We start from the raw sequence: 17,318 nt of genomic DNA on the forward strand, positions 1-17,318 counted from the left end.
CAAGCCTCTCTCGAGTCTCGACTCTCTCCGCATCCCTTGGCAAGTCTCATTGCTCAAGCCTTCATTCATTCATTCTCATCTCTCTCTCTCTCTCTTGGGCCTCAAGGCTCAAGCTTGAGGCTTCAAGGCTCAAGCTTCCTCTCTCTCTCTCTCTCTTTCTCTCTCTCTCTCTCTCTCTCTCTCTCTCTCTCTCTCTCTCTCTCTCTCTCTCTCTCTCTCTCTCTCGCTCGTGCGCGTGCCTCATCATCATGGCCCAAGCTTCCGCATCAAGTGAACGTGTGCCCTTGGGTGCAAAGAAGAAGAAGGATAAAGCTTCGTGGTGGGACGAAGTGCATTCCTGAGTGTTGGGAAAGGCCGGTGGTGCACATGCATGGAAGTGCAAACTATGCGGCTTTGAATGGCAATCCGACACAACTAAAGTACGTGCTCACCTCCTTAAGCTAGAGGGACAACAAGTAGCAATATGCAAGGCGATCAACGAGCCATCGTTGAAGGTATTCGAAGCCAAGGATGCTCCCATCAAAGCCAACAAAGAGGAGAAAGATGCGGCCAAGCCGAAGCGTCTCGCAATCGACCCCAGCGACTTGGTCTTTCCCTCTTCTACACCTTCGTCGTCGATCCGTGGTGATAGTAATGCGGCAACGGCGGAGACGGAAGCTACATCATTTTGATCGGCATTTTCAATGCCCAATACTACTCCGGTCTCCACTTCTAAACCTCACCAATGTACCTTACATTCCACTTGGGATTCAAAAAGGAAGGAGGATGTGGATGTAAGTGTTGCACGCTTTTTTTTATCATGATCACGTCTCCTTCATAAAGGCTCGGTAAGACTTTTATTCTCTCATGATTTGCCATCTCGATTCTCTTTCTCATCTACATAGTAAATCCTAATACCTCTTGTGTGCACTGTGTAGGTCAGAGTACTTCAAGACAATGTGTACGAGGATTGGAGAGTATGGGGCACACTATGTGCCATCCTCTTCCAAGGCGCTCCGCACTACTATACTCGATAGAGAGATAATGCCGTTGTGGAGATGGCAATCCTCAACATGAAGAGGCAATGGACGAAGTATGGCGTGACCTTCATTGCGGATGGATGGAGTGGCACAAGGAGGAGGTCCATCCATGGCATTGTTGCCTATTCCAAAGGAGAGATGTATTTTGTCCACTCCCATGACGCCACGGAGACGGGGAAATCAACAGATGTCCTTGCGGGTGAGTGGGCCTCCGCCGTAGAGACCATTGGGTCAGACCTTGTGATAGGTCTAGTCACCGATGGGGAGGCATCAAACAGGGCAGCCAGAGCTATTTTGAAAGGCGCTTATCCTTACATCATGGTGTCCTTTTGCATGGCACATTGCCTTAACAACCTCTTGAAGGATTTCAGCAAACTACCTTGGATAGAGCCTCTCATTGCATCCACGTCCAAGGTGGTTGCTTTCATCAACAACCACAACATACTTCGAGCCGAGTTCTTGAAGCGGTCGGGGGGCAAAGTGCTTCTAAAGTATTGTCAAACACGTTTCGCCTACAACTATCTAATGGTGAGCCGCTTTGTAGAGTGTCAAAGTGCAGTGCAGCAGCTCTTCATCAGTACAGAGTTTGCTGAGACTTTCCATGCAAGTACAGTCGTAGGGATTATTTGTACAGGGAAGGTGGAGGATCCTGAGTTCTGAGAGTCTCTAAAGAGTATTAACAAAATGGTGAAACCAGTGATCCACTTGCTTCGAGTGATGGATGGTATGCAACCCATAGTAACAAGGGACGCCCTTTTTCAGGCTTCCCGTCCCCACTTGCCGTCCCGCTTTCTTTTTTACACTAAAAATCCATTTGAGCCCGTCTCGTGTCCCCCATTCTCCGTCCCAAGGTCTATGAAGCAATGGATCGCATGGTCAAGGCCCTTGAAGAGCATGAGAAGGACGTAGGTAGGCTCGAAGAAATCAAAGACCTTTGCAGTAGCAGGTGGAATGCCTATAGTTCACCTCTTCATGGTGCAGCTTTTGTGTTGGACCCAGAGTTCCAGGGTGCAGGAGAGGAGCATGATTCGGAAGTAAACACAAATTAGAACACCATCTTGAAGAAGCTTCACCTTGATCGTGACATGCAACGCAAAATCAAGGATCAACTTGCATTTTACAAGGATATGCGAGGATCATTTGGGACAACCGATGCCCAAATTGATCGCTCCAAGATTTCCTCCCTCTTGTGGTGGCAAGAGATTAGTTCAGATGGTGCCGATCTTCAGCGACTTGCCGTCCACATTCTCAGCCAAGCGGTTAGCTCCTCTTGCTTGGAGCAGTTGTGGAGTGTATATAGCCACATTGCATCTAGAAAGAGGAACCGACTTGGAGTGGATAAAGCAAATGACCTTGTTTTGTCAGTGCAAATCTAAGAACGCTTTGCAAGTTAGCATTTAACGTGACAGATTCTTTTCTACAGTGGGAGATGGAGGCAGAGGCAGAGGTGCTTGGAGAGGCAGGAGGATCTACGCATGAGGATGAGCCTATACAGGAGGATTGGGATGATATTCACGACGTCCAGGACTCCACTACAGATTGGGAGGTAGGATGCTCTTATGTCACTACCCAAAGATGAACATCAGGCATGAGTCATGACTCATTGCTCATTGGTTTTTGATATTTGTTTCTTTTGTGGCCGTCGGCTTTGCCTTCTTTTTGTATTACACTACCATATGAGTGATTGAGTCTTGACATGTCACCTAGTGACTCTTATAGTTGTTATTTAGCACTCTAGCCGCTACATGTCTTTTTGTAGCGCCTTGGCTGGCCTACACCATCTTTACAATCTATGATCTATTATCTTTTGCTCCAAGCTTTTGTGTGGAGTCTGAACTCTATTCTTCAACTTTGAGTTAATGTTCTTTCTATGAAGAATCAAGATGCTTTTGTAAAGGATGATTTCAATTCATGTATTGTGTATTTAATCGCGTGTAAGCCTTAAGACTGAAGAATCATTGCAGAGCATGCCTAAATAGGTTCTACTTGGACTAATGGGTGTGTATGGCTCTCTACTAACATATAGGTTAAATCCAACCTAATTTAAATATGTTTTAAACTTACCATTTTGGCCCCCATTCTCGTTCCGCTTTTTTGGGGGAGCTCCGTTCCGAAAACGTTCCGAAGGCCCCCGTTCCCGTTCCTGGTAACTTTGCAAAATACTATACACTTGATCCGGAGCTAGTTTGGGTACCCAAGCGAGAACGATTTGTATCAAACATAAAAAACAAATAAAGCTTCTTGCTCTTCATGTAGGTCTTCTACAGATACAACTTCTTCACAACTTCCACCTACCACCAAAAATGTTAAAAAAACAAGGAAAGAATAGCACCTCTCATTGTAAATTCATCACCTAAACAACGTTTCAAGTAAAATCATGGGAGAGTACCTTACCACCCTTGCAACTAGATGAAATGCATAGGGTGGTGAAAAACTATTGGACAAAGTCTTCACCCATTACAACTTGGAACGACTGGTTTCAAAAGGTGATAACATCGTTACAAAAGGTATGATCTACCTAAGGAAGAGGGGGGTGTTTCCTGACATCTATCATTCACTTGCTCCCCTCTTAACCTTCCTGACTGACCTCTCAATCTCCCAATCTTAGGAAATGTATATATATAACCCTATACTCAAGAAAACAAAAATTAAAAAGTAAAAGAGAAAGAGCCACCAAACAAAAAGCTTGAAACTTACAAATTCTAGTACACGATCCAAAAATCATGCACAAGGACACGATCTTTTGAAACGACCCTTATAATATTTGTACACGAACCAAAATCTATCTGTGTGTACAGATATGGCTAGTACGCTAGAGTCATCCACTCTTACCTTGGGTGAGAGGTACCCTCTTTACTTTTCACAAGTGTTTCACATAGTCTACCTGGTGCTTGTCTGTGAATGGGATTTGGTATACACTAGCATGTGAGAAAAATTTTGAGGAATTAGAATGACTGATACGTCTCTGGACTACGACTGATCTCTACTTAGTAGAGAACGTCTCTTCGATTGCATAAGCTTACTCTTTTGAGCAAGATAGTCGACTATACACGCCTAGTGACATTCTTATTGAACATATGCGCATTTAATGATGAGGAAGATTTACATGATTACACAGATGACACGTATGGTCTCACTGATAACGACTTTATTTTTCTTGACGATGACGAGGATAGGGGTTTAGACTTAGGGCTATCCATCCATCTATACAATATCCTATTTCCTTGACCCTCTAGGGGGGTGCAAATACTTACGTTAGGATTCTTTATGTTGTTTTGATTGTGTTCAATAAAGGTTGGTGCCTCTTCCCACTAATGTTCTTTCTAGAGGTATTTCTTGTGGTTTCTAGTGTGTACAGGAACGCAGTGTAGTTGTTGGGACTTTGAACTTCATACAATCTTTGTTTAGTTCACTGTTCGAATCGAGCGCGATCATTAACATGAACAGGTGTTTCTTGTTCATTATCATTGCCTCGTCTTTTTTAGCATCCATGTTTGTCTGCTTTAACTGTGATTGATAGCACAATATTTATTACATTTGCTTAGTATTAAACATTAGATTCAATATAATTTTATGTCAAAGTCCCGTATCTAGGTTTATGAATCAAGAAGTCTGAATAAGCTAGTTTGACCAAGATAGACATTAGAGATCTTCCTTAATACCATGGGAAATACCTTCATAATTGTCAATGGTTACTTTAGGTTCTTAATCCGATATTATGAAGCATTGTGTGCAATGTAATAGTACTTTCTAATGTGCTTAATCCCTCTTGACCTTTAGCTTAAGTATTATAAAGGGAGTTTACTGTTGTGATGAGCTTGGAGAGGGTAATAGTGTCAATATGACCCCCCAAAGTTACAAAATTGAAATGTAGTGAAAAACAAAAAAACAAAAAAATAATAGTGCAAAAAATGTAAAATCTAAAGTTGGAAGAAAAATCCCAGCTTGATTCGGTACTTAACTCACATGTATTGCTTATGGTACTAGAGTCCTAGAGGTTCCCAGTGTGGGTGCTTTTTTGAGAAGCAAAAAGCTCAAGGTTAACAAAATAAGCACACACCTCAAAAATTAAATTAACGTGGAAATCACTTTGGGGGGTCAAACAAAGGGAATAATCCAGGTGATGATTTCATATGCAATTCCTTTTATCGTAGCTTAACTAGAACGTCTTTTAGGTATAGCCTCTAGTCAGCCCTCGAACATGAAATACTTTGCTCTTGAGATTAAACAACTTAATTGACCAGAGAGAATTGAGAAGCTTGTCTATGGTATTAATAGTTGACCTCTAGTGCCTCTCGACCGTTAAATTAGCGACCCTAGACTTGTTTATTTTCTGACCTTTACAAGTGCTTATGCGTTTGATTATATTAAGTTTAATGTTTACTGTTGAAAAATTGTTTAATGTTCTGTTACCAATCAATCTGTGTGTCTATTCACTGTATATGCTTTTTAATTATATATGTACTATGAGAATGCAATTACTGTGCCATTTTTGGTTGATTGTACAATTACACATCAGTGGGAAAGGACACCAACCTTTATTGAGCACAATCAAAACAATATAAAGAACCCTAACCTAAGTATTTGCATCCCCCTAGAGGGTCAAGGGAATATGATATTGTATAGATGGGCGGGTAGCCCTAAGTCTAAACCCCTATCCTCGGCATTGTCAAGAAAAATAAAGTCATCATCAGTGAGACCATATGTGCCCTCCATGTAATCATGTAAATCTTCCTCATCATTAGATGCACATATGTTCACTAAGAATGTCACTAGGCGTGTTTAGTCATCTTGCTCAAAAGAGTAAGCTTGTGTAATCGGAGAGACGTTCTCTACTAAGTAGGGATCAGTCGTGGTCAAGAGACGTATCAGCCATTCTAATTTTGTAAAATTTTTCTCACATGCTAGTGTATCTACCAAATCCCTTCACAGACAGGTACCGGGTAGACTATATGAAACACGTGTGAAAAGTAAAGAGGGTATCTCTCACCCAAGGTAGAAGTGGATGACTCTAGCGTACTAGCCATATCTGTACACATAGATAGATTTTGGTTAGTGTGTAAATATTATAAGGGTCATGTCAAAAGGTCGTGTGCTTGTGCATAATGTGTTGTTATGATTTTTTTGGATCATATACTAGAATTTGTAGATTTCAAGCTTTTTGTTTGGTGGCTCTCTCTTTTACTTTTTTTATTTTGTTTTCTTGAATATAGGGGTATATATATATACATTCCTTCCTTAAGATTGGGAGATTGAGAGGTCAAGGAGGAGGGTTAAGAGGGGAGCAAGTGAATGATGGATGTCTATATTTGATAGGTAAGAACACAATTTACGTTTCGGTGTCCAGATTTGATCATTCTCTTCATAGTAGCCTTGGGCTTCCAATAGTCATTTAGGAATCCAACGCAATGTTTTCTTACATTTCTTAGAGTCAGTGGGACGTCTCTTACAAAGCTTCTGTTTTTTAGCGTCAGAAATGGTCGCTAAAGAAGCTTTAGGGACCCATTTGTATGTTTTCTTTGTTATATTACGATGAGTCTTATTTGTCTCCTGCTTGGTTTCAGCTACAGAAGTTGAAGCTCGAGAGGGTTGGGCTATAAGTATAGATGAATAAGCCCCTTGAACATGCAATGTTTTGGGTTGTATCTCCTCAGGAGGTGATATCTTAGAGACTATCGCTTGAGTGGCAGCGCTAAGTATTAGTTTCTGTGTTGTGACACTTCTAGTCCCCCAATCAATAGTGCATTTGGTCGCTAACATCTACTTGCGACCTAGGTTTATATTGCCTTCTATAGTTTCAGCAGGTATGACCAAAAAGTCTTGAGCTACGACCTCGTTGTCATAACTGATATAAGTGTGCCACGTTCCAAAAACATTAGGTTTTTTCTCGTTGATATCCTTGACTTGGACGGTACTCTCAGATAGAGATGGCTTTCCTAACTGACACCACACTCCATATGATAGCAGATTATGTTTAGCACATGTGTCTAATCAAGCGTTATATAGCACTTTGTCATAGGAGCTATTTAACTCAATAGGGTATCGTAGAGGTGTGTCAGAGTCCAACCAATCATCCTCTGTTTCAACTTGAAATGTAGGTGTAACTCCAAGGTTGGCCTCTCCTTAGAGTCTAATACGTTTGCTGTCGCTCCTTAGCCTCAGCTTGATCTTGTATCCTTTTTAAATCTGTTTGTACTTTGATTGTCTTTTTTTTATGGATGGCACGTAGCTCCTCTTGGCTTATAGGATCATAGTATATTTTGAATTTACTCCCATTGAGGAATCCAATGGTTTCAACTTCATCAAAAGTTTCCACACGAATGGTACCTTGTGGGGTGATTTTGCATACCCTATATGATCCTTTTCCCGCATATTTCAACTTTTTCTTCTCGTTATGCACTCTATACATAATGACTTTATCCCCAAACTTGATATCCTTGTTCTTTAAATGATGGTCAAACTATTTCTTTCTCCTATCTTTCTCCATAAGTCATTTTGTACAACCAATTGTCTTTCTTCATTTAACCTCTCAAGGATATATAAACGTTCAACTAAAGGGGCTACCATTCCAACCTTCTTGTGAAGCTACCCGCAACCTAGGAATTACGAACTCCCATGGCATAACTGCTTCTTGGCCATATACCATCTTGAATGGTGTACAATTAATAGCCACTTTGTAAGCAGTACGATAAGCCCATAGAGCTGATATCAGCTTCAAATCCCAATCTGTGTGATGAGTTTCCACTGTTTTGGTCAAGATAGAAATTAAAGTCTTGTTAGTGCTCTCAACTTGGCTATTTGCTTGTGGATAATAAGGTGTAGACTTATGGTGGGCTATCATGAAGTTTGTCGCAAGTTCGTTTATCAGTCCATTTATTAAATGAGTACCATTGTGACTCACAATCTCAAGGAGACAACCAAATCGTGTATTAATGTTCTCAAATTGAAACTTAGCAGTTGATCTTGCATAGCCTTACGTGTGGCCTTGGCTTCCGTCCACTTCGTTACATAGTGAGTGACAACAATAGTATATCGAGATTGAGTGTTACGAGCTGCCGGACTAATTGGACCTACAAAGTCTAAACCCCATTTTTCAAATGGTTCAGTCACTTTAATAGGATGTAAGGGCTTCTTATCCTTTCGTTATGTGATCTTGTAACGTTGGCATTCATCACACTCTTTTGCAAAAAGTGATGCATCCTTGAATAAGGTAGGTCACCAATAGACTGATTACAACACCTTTTTGGGAGTTACTCCCTCTGAAAAATATCCTCCGGCTATATCCGTGTGGGCTTCTTGCAGTATGCATAAATACTCTTCCTTACGAGCACAACGTCTAAGAATATCGTCCTTCGCTAGCTTGTAGAGAGTTCCTGCAATTAGAGAATAAGGTTCACATTCCTTTAATAGTTTTCGAGCTATATCCTTACAAAGCTCTTTGGATGGAAAAACATTAACTATAAAGTTCAGAATCTTCTCACTCCATTCAAGCATGGTCTCGACTAGGAACAGGGAAGTATCGGGCAATTCATCATCGATTCCAGTAGGGACTTCACCATTGGGTATGCGAGACAAATGATCCCCTATGACATGTCTTTTACCGGGTCTCACCACAACAGCAAAATCAAACTCGAGAAGAATTAATAACTATTGTGTAATTCTTCCCGTGGAACAAGGTTTATTCGCTAGATACAACAATACTTGATGATCCACATAGAAAACAAACTTGTTGGCAAGAAGGTAGTAGCGAAATTTCTTTATTGCGTAAATCATAGCTAAACCTTTCCGCTCTATAGTGGTGTAGTTCCTCTCGGCATCATTTAATTAACGGCTGGCAAAGCTAATGAGATAGTCCAATTTATGTTCTCCTGGTTGAGTTAGAACACACCCAATAGCCAAGTTGGATGCATCAATATGCACATGGAAAATTACATTCCAATCGGGCACTCGTAGGATGGGAGCACTTGTCAAGGCGTTTTTTAATAACTCATAAGCATGGTCACACTCTGCGGTCCAGTGGAACTCAATAAGAAGCTTGTACAATGGATGAGCTATCTCGGTAAAGTTTAAAATAAACCTCCGGTAATAACCAACATGGCCCATGAATCTTTGAACTCCTTTATAGTTTGTAGGTGGTGGCAAATTGAAAATGGCTTTAATTTTGCTCTCATCTATGGGAATCTCATTTTTGGACACTAAATGTCCTAAAAGGACTCCATGTTTAACTAAAAATGGGCATTTCAAAGGGTTTAATGAGATGCGATATAATTTGTACTTTTCAAACAAATTTCGTAAACATGATAGATCTTCTTTCCAAGAAGAATAAACACAAAGGTCATTTAAGAAAGCTTCGCAAAACTTCCTGAAATATTCCCTAAAAGCAGTGTTTATTAATCTTTGGAAGGTAATAGGGGCATTGGTTAAGCCAAAAGCTATAACACGAACGCGAACACTCCAAATTCAGTTATAAAAGCAGTTTTAGCTTGGTGTTCTAGTGCAATTGTGATTTGATTGTAGGTAGAGTACCCATCTAAAAAGCTTATAAGCTTTCTTCCCTGCAACTCTTTCAAGCACATGTTCCGAATATGGCAAGGGATAATGGTCACTCCTAGTGGCGGCATTGACTTTCTTGAGATCCACGCACACTCCGAGTTTCCCATTCTTTTTTGGCAAAATAACTATTGGAGACACCCACTCTGAGTACTCATAAGGGTATATGAATCCACATTTGACAAGCTTTTTAATCTCTTCTTGAACAATCTTTGCATACTTAGGATTCATTGGGTAGGGTCGTTGTTGGACTAGTTCAGCTATGCTATTCATGGGAATTGTGTGTTGCACCAGGTAAGGTGGAACACCTTTCATATCATGATATGTCCAAGCAAATATATCCTTATTCCTTGAGAAGCTCCTTAAGTACATGTTCCTCAGTCTCTGTCAGATCTTGGGCAATGAAAACAGATTTAGACTCCTCACGTGGGTCTGCTAACTCTATTTCCTTAACTATCACTGGACCATCATAGACTCCACTACTTCTATCGATAGGTGTTCTCTGGTCCTTTGTATACACCACCTTACGCTTCTCCGTGGTGTAGATTCGAAATGCTCAGGTGCAGGATGTAAATCTGTGGGGTCTTCTTGTTCTGTGAACTGTGATTTCTCTTCCGCTTCATTTATTTTTTAGCTAGCTCTCGATTTTGTTGTCTCCTTACAGTACGGCCCAGCTTTGGCTTTTCTGTAGCTGCTAGCTGTGCGATGTCAATGAGTTGTAGACTGCACCACATGACATTTTAAAGGTATTCACCCCAATTATTTACCAACTTTCGATGAGCATCACATGCCTCCACATAGTTAAGCCATTCTGCGGTAGATTTCTTTTCATTTATCATAGCAGGCACATTTGCTCGATATCGTGGTCTCTTATATCTCATAGTTATCTCGTATAATTTTTTATTGCGACCTTCCTTCAGTGAAGAGTCACTTTATGAATAGCTACTTGTGTCTTCTTCTCTCCCGGATAGATTGTCAATTAGGGCACTGTTGGGCTCCGTATGGTTCGTTTTCATATTTGCGTCAATATTCAATTCAAATTCTTCGTCCTCAAAGTCGATTTCATCTAATGATCCAAAATCCGAATCATGTGAGCTATAGCCTTTTGAGACGCTACTGGTTTCAGTTTCAATCAAGCCTTCACCTTGTAGGTCCCCGCGAGCTATATGCATTGTGCCTATCATAATTAAAGGCACGAGTTGTGGCATTTCATCCCCCTCAGGTGTTACCCAAGTCGTCTCCCTATTTCCCAAAGTGGCTATGGTTGCTGCTAGGTGGACCCAATCCACATTGTCAGACTCATTCATCTCAGGTGGAACATCTATATAAGGGGAATCTTCCCCAAGATCAATGTCCTTTTTACACGTGTAACAATACTGCAATGGGGTCGAGTGAATTGTGGTGTCAGATCTATGATCAATTATAAACCTGTTTCCTAGAGGATGTGCTCGACCAGTTACAAGATCAACTCGAATGACAGAGTCTTGGAACTGTAAGTAGACATGGTTTTTAAACCAGTCATTCACCATTTTTGCTTCCCTCTTGAAAGGATGTCCTAAGATCATCTCAGATGACATAGTGTGCTTGGAAAAATCCATAACAATGAAGGTATGTCTTATTTTGTGTCCAAGGACCTTGATCTTGAGATCTTCTAGCATCCCAGTAGGTTTAACAATAGTCTCATTGGCCATCTTTACCACTATGTTTGTAGTTCCATGGTGAGGTCTTCCCATAGATTCCCAACAATTTTTAGTTACAATGCTAACCCCAGCGTCACCATCAAGGATTCTCTTCACATTTAATCCCTTGGTTGTGATTGGTATGGTTGCATTGGATTCATCGCCTTCAAAGTATTGTCCCAACTTGTTAACAGGTATTTCAATAACAGATTTCTCATTTAGGTTGGGTTGTGGATCGAAGTGTTCCTTCTCTGTTGGCACCTCCCTAGCTCCATCCATCTGTGCAAATTGTGGTAGCCCGACTTTCAGTTCTCTATTGAGGATAGCTCGAAGAGCTAAGAATAGCTTGGGGTCTCCATGTAGTTTAGACATGATGGTGGTTCTAACTTCTAAAGCCATGAAATCCATCAATTTGGCAATATTTAACGGCACTTTTTGGGCTTCAGTCCCTTGACATGGGGAAGATGGGATCTCCATTTCTTCGATAGGGTGAGGTAATCCCTCTGTAAACATTCTCTCCAACAAGAAGGGAGTACGTCCACTTGCCAATGACTTAAATTCACTTTCTTCTTGGATGACACTAGGTATGGCTAGTGGTCTATGGTCTTTGTGAGGTTGATTTCCCCGTAGGGAACACTGTGTCTGTACTCTGGATCTGCCTAGCACACTTGTGTGACTTTGACGAAGAAGACTCGCAGTTTCCTACCGTTTGTTGTGCAAACAATCAATAAACAAACGACCCCGTGGCCATTTAGGGCCACCCATTCCCATGTGCAAGAACATCCTGCTCCACCATCTTCTCCATCTCCCTTCAATCTCCTGTTTTTTGTTCAGTTATCAATTGTTTTGAAGTGTTAAAAGCGTCTCAAGATTTGCAAACTGGCATGGCAGTTCACTGTTTTCCTGTCCAACCACTTGTTGCAAGGGTTACTAAATAGCTCAAGGTCTATAGAGATCTATGTGTTTCTCAGTTGGTTCCATTATTTAGATAGTTCTCCTCATGTATTTTATATATTTAGCGAAGGCTTTGGTTTTATGATCACTTATTGTTGACGGAAAGGTGGTTATCTAGTGCATGTTCTTGATCTCTAAATTATTGACAAATTGGCATTCTTCAAGGCAATGAAGCGTAGAATTCAATTGAATTCACTAGGGTCGGTTTTATTGGTATCTAGATGCCCCCCAGGATCATTATCTTATGGCAGCTGTGCTATCTGCTCTATGCGCCTCAATGGCAAAGGTTTACTTCAGATTTGATAGATAGTACTCAGGAAGGGAATTCTTCGACTATTGGGAGAAATCTGTAGAATATCTTCATAAAGTTTTGTAGGTCCATGTTATGGCACAGCCTTGTAGAGGAAGGCAATTCCTAATAGCCAGGAAGATGATTGTCTTCTTGCTTTCTTTTTTTTTAATTACCTTGCGAAGTTGCCGAGTCGAATGTCCAATGGCTTTGAAGACAGATTATAGCGAAGTGTTGCATCAGGATTCGTTTTATTTGCACTGTGTGGTTGGTTGTAGGTGCTCAACTAATTTGTTATCCAGGAGCTTTCAACTTGACCACTGGACCACTTCACTGGGAATTACTAACCAGGGCGAGGTACTGAAATTGTCTGTAGCATTTTGTTATTGGACAGATAATCTTGACTCTAAGGTTTCTTAGAAAACGAATGTTAATGTTGTTGGATTCTTCTCTTTGTCAATGGTTTGCATCATTTACAGAGCAGCTGATAATCAGGTAAGTTTCAGCTGTAGCATCAACTATATTTCATGTGATATATGTGTTGCATGAACTAATAACTCTTGGAGCCAGTTGTATGTAATGACTTGTTCTCCAGCAAGAGACACAAATTCAAGCTATAAAGCATGGGGTCATTCGACAGTAGCTGACCCTGTACGTGTTCATGTACTTATGTTTGTTGTATATGATCTTGCATATCACTCATGTTTTCCTTTTATATGATATAGTTTGGAGAAATAATAGCAACAACAGGTCACGAAGAAGCAGTTTTGTTTGCAGAAATTGACTATTCGGTTATAGGTGAAAAAAGGTCTGCTGTTTATTTTAATCTCGGGCTGTTCTTAAAAGGCAGTTATTTCTTGAGAGACCATTCAGAATCAAGCGTCACTGTGTTTTTGCCATTTACCATTAATTTTTCTTGGCTGTGCTTGTGCATGCTCATGATATGCAAGTTAGAGAGAGACAGGGCAGTGTTGGGGGGGTACTTGCCTTTGATTATTATGTGCATGAAGTTTGCTCAGCCATGTGTGTACACATGTTGCTAGATCCAATATTCATGTTACCTTTCACTAGGGGTGCTTTAAGGTACACGGTTCTAAAAAATACCTCAATAAGAGGGTCTAGATCACAGGGAAATGAGAATATAGATTTATCTATTGTTATTGCAGAAGCATCCCATTGACTTTGCAGGCAATGCAGCAGCTCTGTCTATATAGCTAGGGCATCAGCAGTAGAGGAAGGCTCATTGCTCAGAACATGTAGGCAATGGTCCTTCAAATGGACCATAGTGATATTGAAGAATATGTGAATCATGGACAGTGCAGGTCTAGAAGCCAGAGCAAAGCATAAACGCTGATTCCTAAGCCTCCCCTTGGTAAACAAGATGAGCACACCTACATCTTGAAATCTGCTTTGGGCATGGGAAGGCAGACAGCTCTCTGTATGAAGTGGGCCTGAAGGAAAGACCACAAGGAATCCTTCAGCTACTCAGGAACATGCGAGTTGCAGTGGATGCAATTTGGGGCATGGCCTATGCACGTTGCCCAAGTTCTAATCCTGCATGAGCCAACAGTCGCTTGAAATCTGGGGTGCAATTCCAGCCTCCCATGTTTGCAACCAAAACATTAAAAAAATGAATGGGACAGACCCACATATTACCAGGCCCAGAGTTAAGTGGGCTGATCAGTCCGCTGGTAGATCAAAATGTGTGTGCAATTTGCACTGTCTACTACTAAAGAAGGAAACTGGGTAACGTACTGTCCTGCAACCACCTACCCGGCTTAGTGGAGCTGTCTATAGTGCCTAGTTGCCTCTCCCTTAGGGAGCTTAATGGTATAGCAACTGTAATGGCAAAAGGCCTGTATGGGCCACCCAATCTGGCATGGCTGCTGATCCCCTGTGACAACCACTGACACTAGCGTGATAGTTTGTTGATTGAACTGGTTAAAACAGCCTGAGATAGGAACAACCTTCTCAGTGACATGTTACATGACTGCACCAATGAGCCTCGACTGGTATTATAAGGCAGCAAAATAAAGCTGGTTGTGAAGGGAGCTCCAGTGTCTAGCCTCTTGTAGTTGCCATGCTGCTGAGCAAATACCTCCTAAAGGCAACATGGGTCTGGCCATTGGTAGGTGCCATCTTTCAAAGCGAATGCCTTCCAAAAGGGGGCATATGCTGGTTCTCAACTCGACTGGCATGACAAGGTGAGTTAGCAAATGTCAAGGTCAATTCACAAAAGATGAGACGATTGTGAAACTTGAAATCAAGCTACACCCCTTTGGGATGAAACTAAAGCTTAGAGAAGATTCAGCTTAGATGTAAGGAAGGCAAAATTTACACACACAAACACCAATACATTTAAACTATAGCATACTTAGTGAAGACAGTACATTCACAAAGCATGCATCCATGCAAATCGTAACCCATAATGGATTTCGGATCAACATTTACATAGTTTATATTGAGCACTCAGGTGCAAAACAATGAAACTAGTTATCTCATCTATTCTAGAACTATCAATGCACATAAATCACTATCCAGCCGTCTCATCCTTTCGGAACTTTGGATGCACTAAGATCAGTATCCAGTCATCTCATCCAGATAGAACCCTTGATGCTAGGATCACATTCACAAATGACATAAATCATTTAGCCATCACATTCAGATCTCACCGATCTTTAACAGATGTGTAGATGCACTAAATTCATTGTATCAATCAGCGGTATCACCCCCGTTGATGAGTAGACACAAAATGCTCTTGTCATCTCACCTCTCGCACTCAAACAAACACACATATGCAAGAGTACGTCGATCGATTAGTTCTTAAGGAATTCCCAACCAAAAATCATGGAAAGCCCTAGAAAGTGCACAAAAGTAATAATACAATCGGTGGCAAATAGCAACGATTAAGGAATCCTTTGGCTACATGATGTCTACGAAAATTTGCCAGGTGCTCTGTTGGGTGATTCAGGTGTATATACTCAGAGCTACTTCTCCTATTGACATTTCTTCTACTGCAGCAAGGCCCCCTTCACCTCCTTTTACGGTGGATCCCACTCAAATTCATAAGACAGTATGGTCTCTACTAGCTAGTTTTTCTGGGATGAGTCGTTATTATCAGAGCTGAGGGCAAGATATGAGCAGCATTTTTCCTCTCCGTCTTGAGGGCTAGGGGGGTAGGCTCTAGATGTTGGTGTGCACAGATTTCAGCTTGATTTTCAGTTGCGTGGCTTTACAATGGACAGAGTGGCACCCTTTCTGTATTCCTTGGACACACCATTGCTCACATTCACATGCAAAGATCAACAGGATTCTCATGCAGGATCTCACACATTGATACAGAGAGGACACGGGTGACTCGTCCAGCAATAGCTGGGGAAGAAATGGCTTTTACAAAGAGCATTTTCTTCACATTACTGAGAATGGAATTATTTTATGGCTGAGATACATGGATTCACCCCTCTTGCAAGGGCTTTGAGGTGTCATAGGAAAGCTTCACCCCTCTCATCAGCTACAGATAGAGATAGGTAGATATACTTCAGTACCTCCAGAGTGGCACATATGATAGCTATACAATTCCAAGCCAGAGACATAAGAATTTTACATATGTTGGTGTCTAATGTAGTATGAGAAACAGGGAGGATTTCATTCTCTCTCCAAAGAGGCTCTGAGCCTCTGTCAAGGGTGATGTATTACACTCATCAGAGATTCCTTCGGCTTTTCTTGCTAGAGTTGTGCAAACACAGACATGCTCACAGAGTCCCAACACTGTAACAAACTGCTGACATGTCAAAGCCTAAAGAATGGAGCCAACTTGAGGGGCCTAAACCCTAATTTCTGCAAGACACCCTAACTGCCTAAACCCTAATTTCTGCTAGAAACCCTAACCCTAAAAGCTGCAAACCCTAATTCTGGAAACCCTAACCCTAAAACCTGCAAACCCTAATTCTAGAAACCCTAAGAAGAACAAGTAACAGAAGAAGAAGTCCTACCAACTTATGGGGACCCCGTCCGATGGCGCCCCAAGTGACATAAAGACATTAAAAATAAAGCATAACACACTCAAAAGACTTTGTACATCAAAATATGATGATATGGCACCTGTACGGACGTTCAGCAATTCGCGGCGGATTTTTAGGGAAATCCCGAAATTTTAGGAAAGTGTTTTTTTGGGGTCAGCTTTCCATATTTGATGCTTTTAGGCTTTGGGACTTTAAATATGAGCCTTGGGGGCCCTCTCTGACACTCTTTAGCGTGCAGATTGCAGAGCAGGTGCTCCCCGACTGTTGTACTTTACGAATCAGCAGTAATATAAAGAAATACCGAAAGGGGCGCCAAGGTTTGGGGCCAATACTCTCTAGGGTGGAATTCCACCACTTCGTATCGCGTGTCGTCTCTCTCTCTCTCTCTCTCTCTCTCAGTTCAGTTGTTATTGAAGTGCTAAAAGTCTGTTCAGTCTGTTCTTTTCTATTGGCACGTGGTGCCCGTCTTGTGACAGTGGTATCAGAGCATCAAGTGCGTGCTTTTCTGAAAGCATACCGGTCCTACAAAAGAGCAGACAGAGCTTTTGGAATTTTATTTGAGGTATCTTCGCCCTCCAATCCGGACTTATTAGCCACTCCCACCCTTACTTCATCGCGCATCGGGCGCGCTCCTGTCTTCACTGCTCATGTCTTACTGGGCATAAGCCATAAAGATCACTTGCAAGAGAAGGATCCAGATTTGTTTCAAGTCACTGTTTTTCTCAGAAGCAGTGCCATGTAGATGTTGATGTCTATAGCTACCAAGCTGCACACTTCCAAGGACTTGGCAAGCTTTCAAGAAAAT

At 41.5% G+C, this 17,318-nt stretch overlaps 1 protein-coding gene across 1 annotated transcript in view; it reads left to right on the forward strand.

Moving 5' to 3' along the window:
* LOC147431314 (Nitrilase/cyanide hydratase and apolipoprotein N-acyltransferase family protein) overlaps nucleotides 1-17,318 on the forward strand; it is a 148,168-nt gene that overhangs the window by 115,065 nt on the left and 15,785 nt on the right. The window contains exons 6-9 of the mRNA XM_086493921.1: nucleotides 12,770-12,848; nucleotides 12,971-12,986; nucleotides 13,062-13,142; nucleotides 13,217-13,299. Of these exons, the coding sequence (XP_086350047.1) occupies nucleotides 12,770-12,848; nucleotides 12,971-12,986; nucleotides 13,062-13,142; nucleotides 13,217-13,299 (259 nt within the window). The remainder of the gene's footprint in view (nucleotides 1-12,769; nucleotides 12,849-12,970; nucleotides 12,987-13,061; nucleotides 13,143-13,216; nucleotides 13,300-17,318) is intronic.

The sequence above is a fragment of the Adiantum capillus-veneris genome, chromosome 21 (assembly GCF_014529385.1).
Source record: "Adiantum capillus-veneris isolate H3 chromosome 21, ASM1452938v2, whole genome shotgun sequence".
Lineage (NCBI taxonomy): Eukaryota > Viridiplantae > Streptophyta > Polypodiopsida > Polypodiales > Pteridaceae > Adiantum > Adiantum capillus-veneris.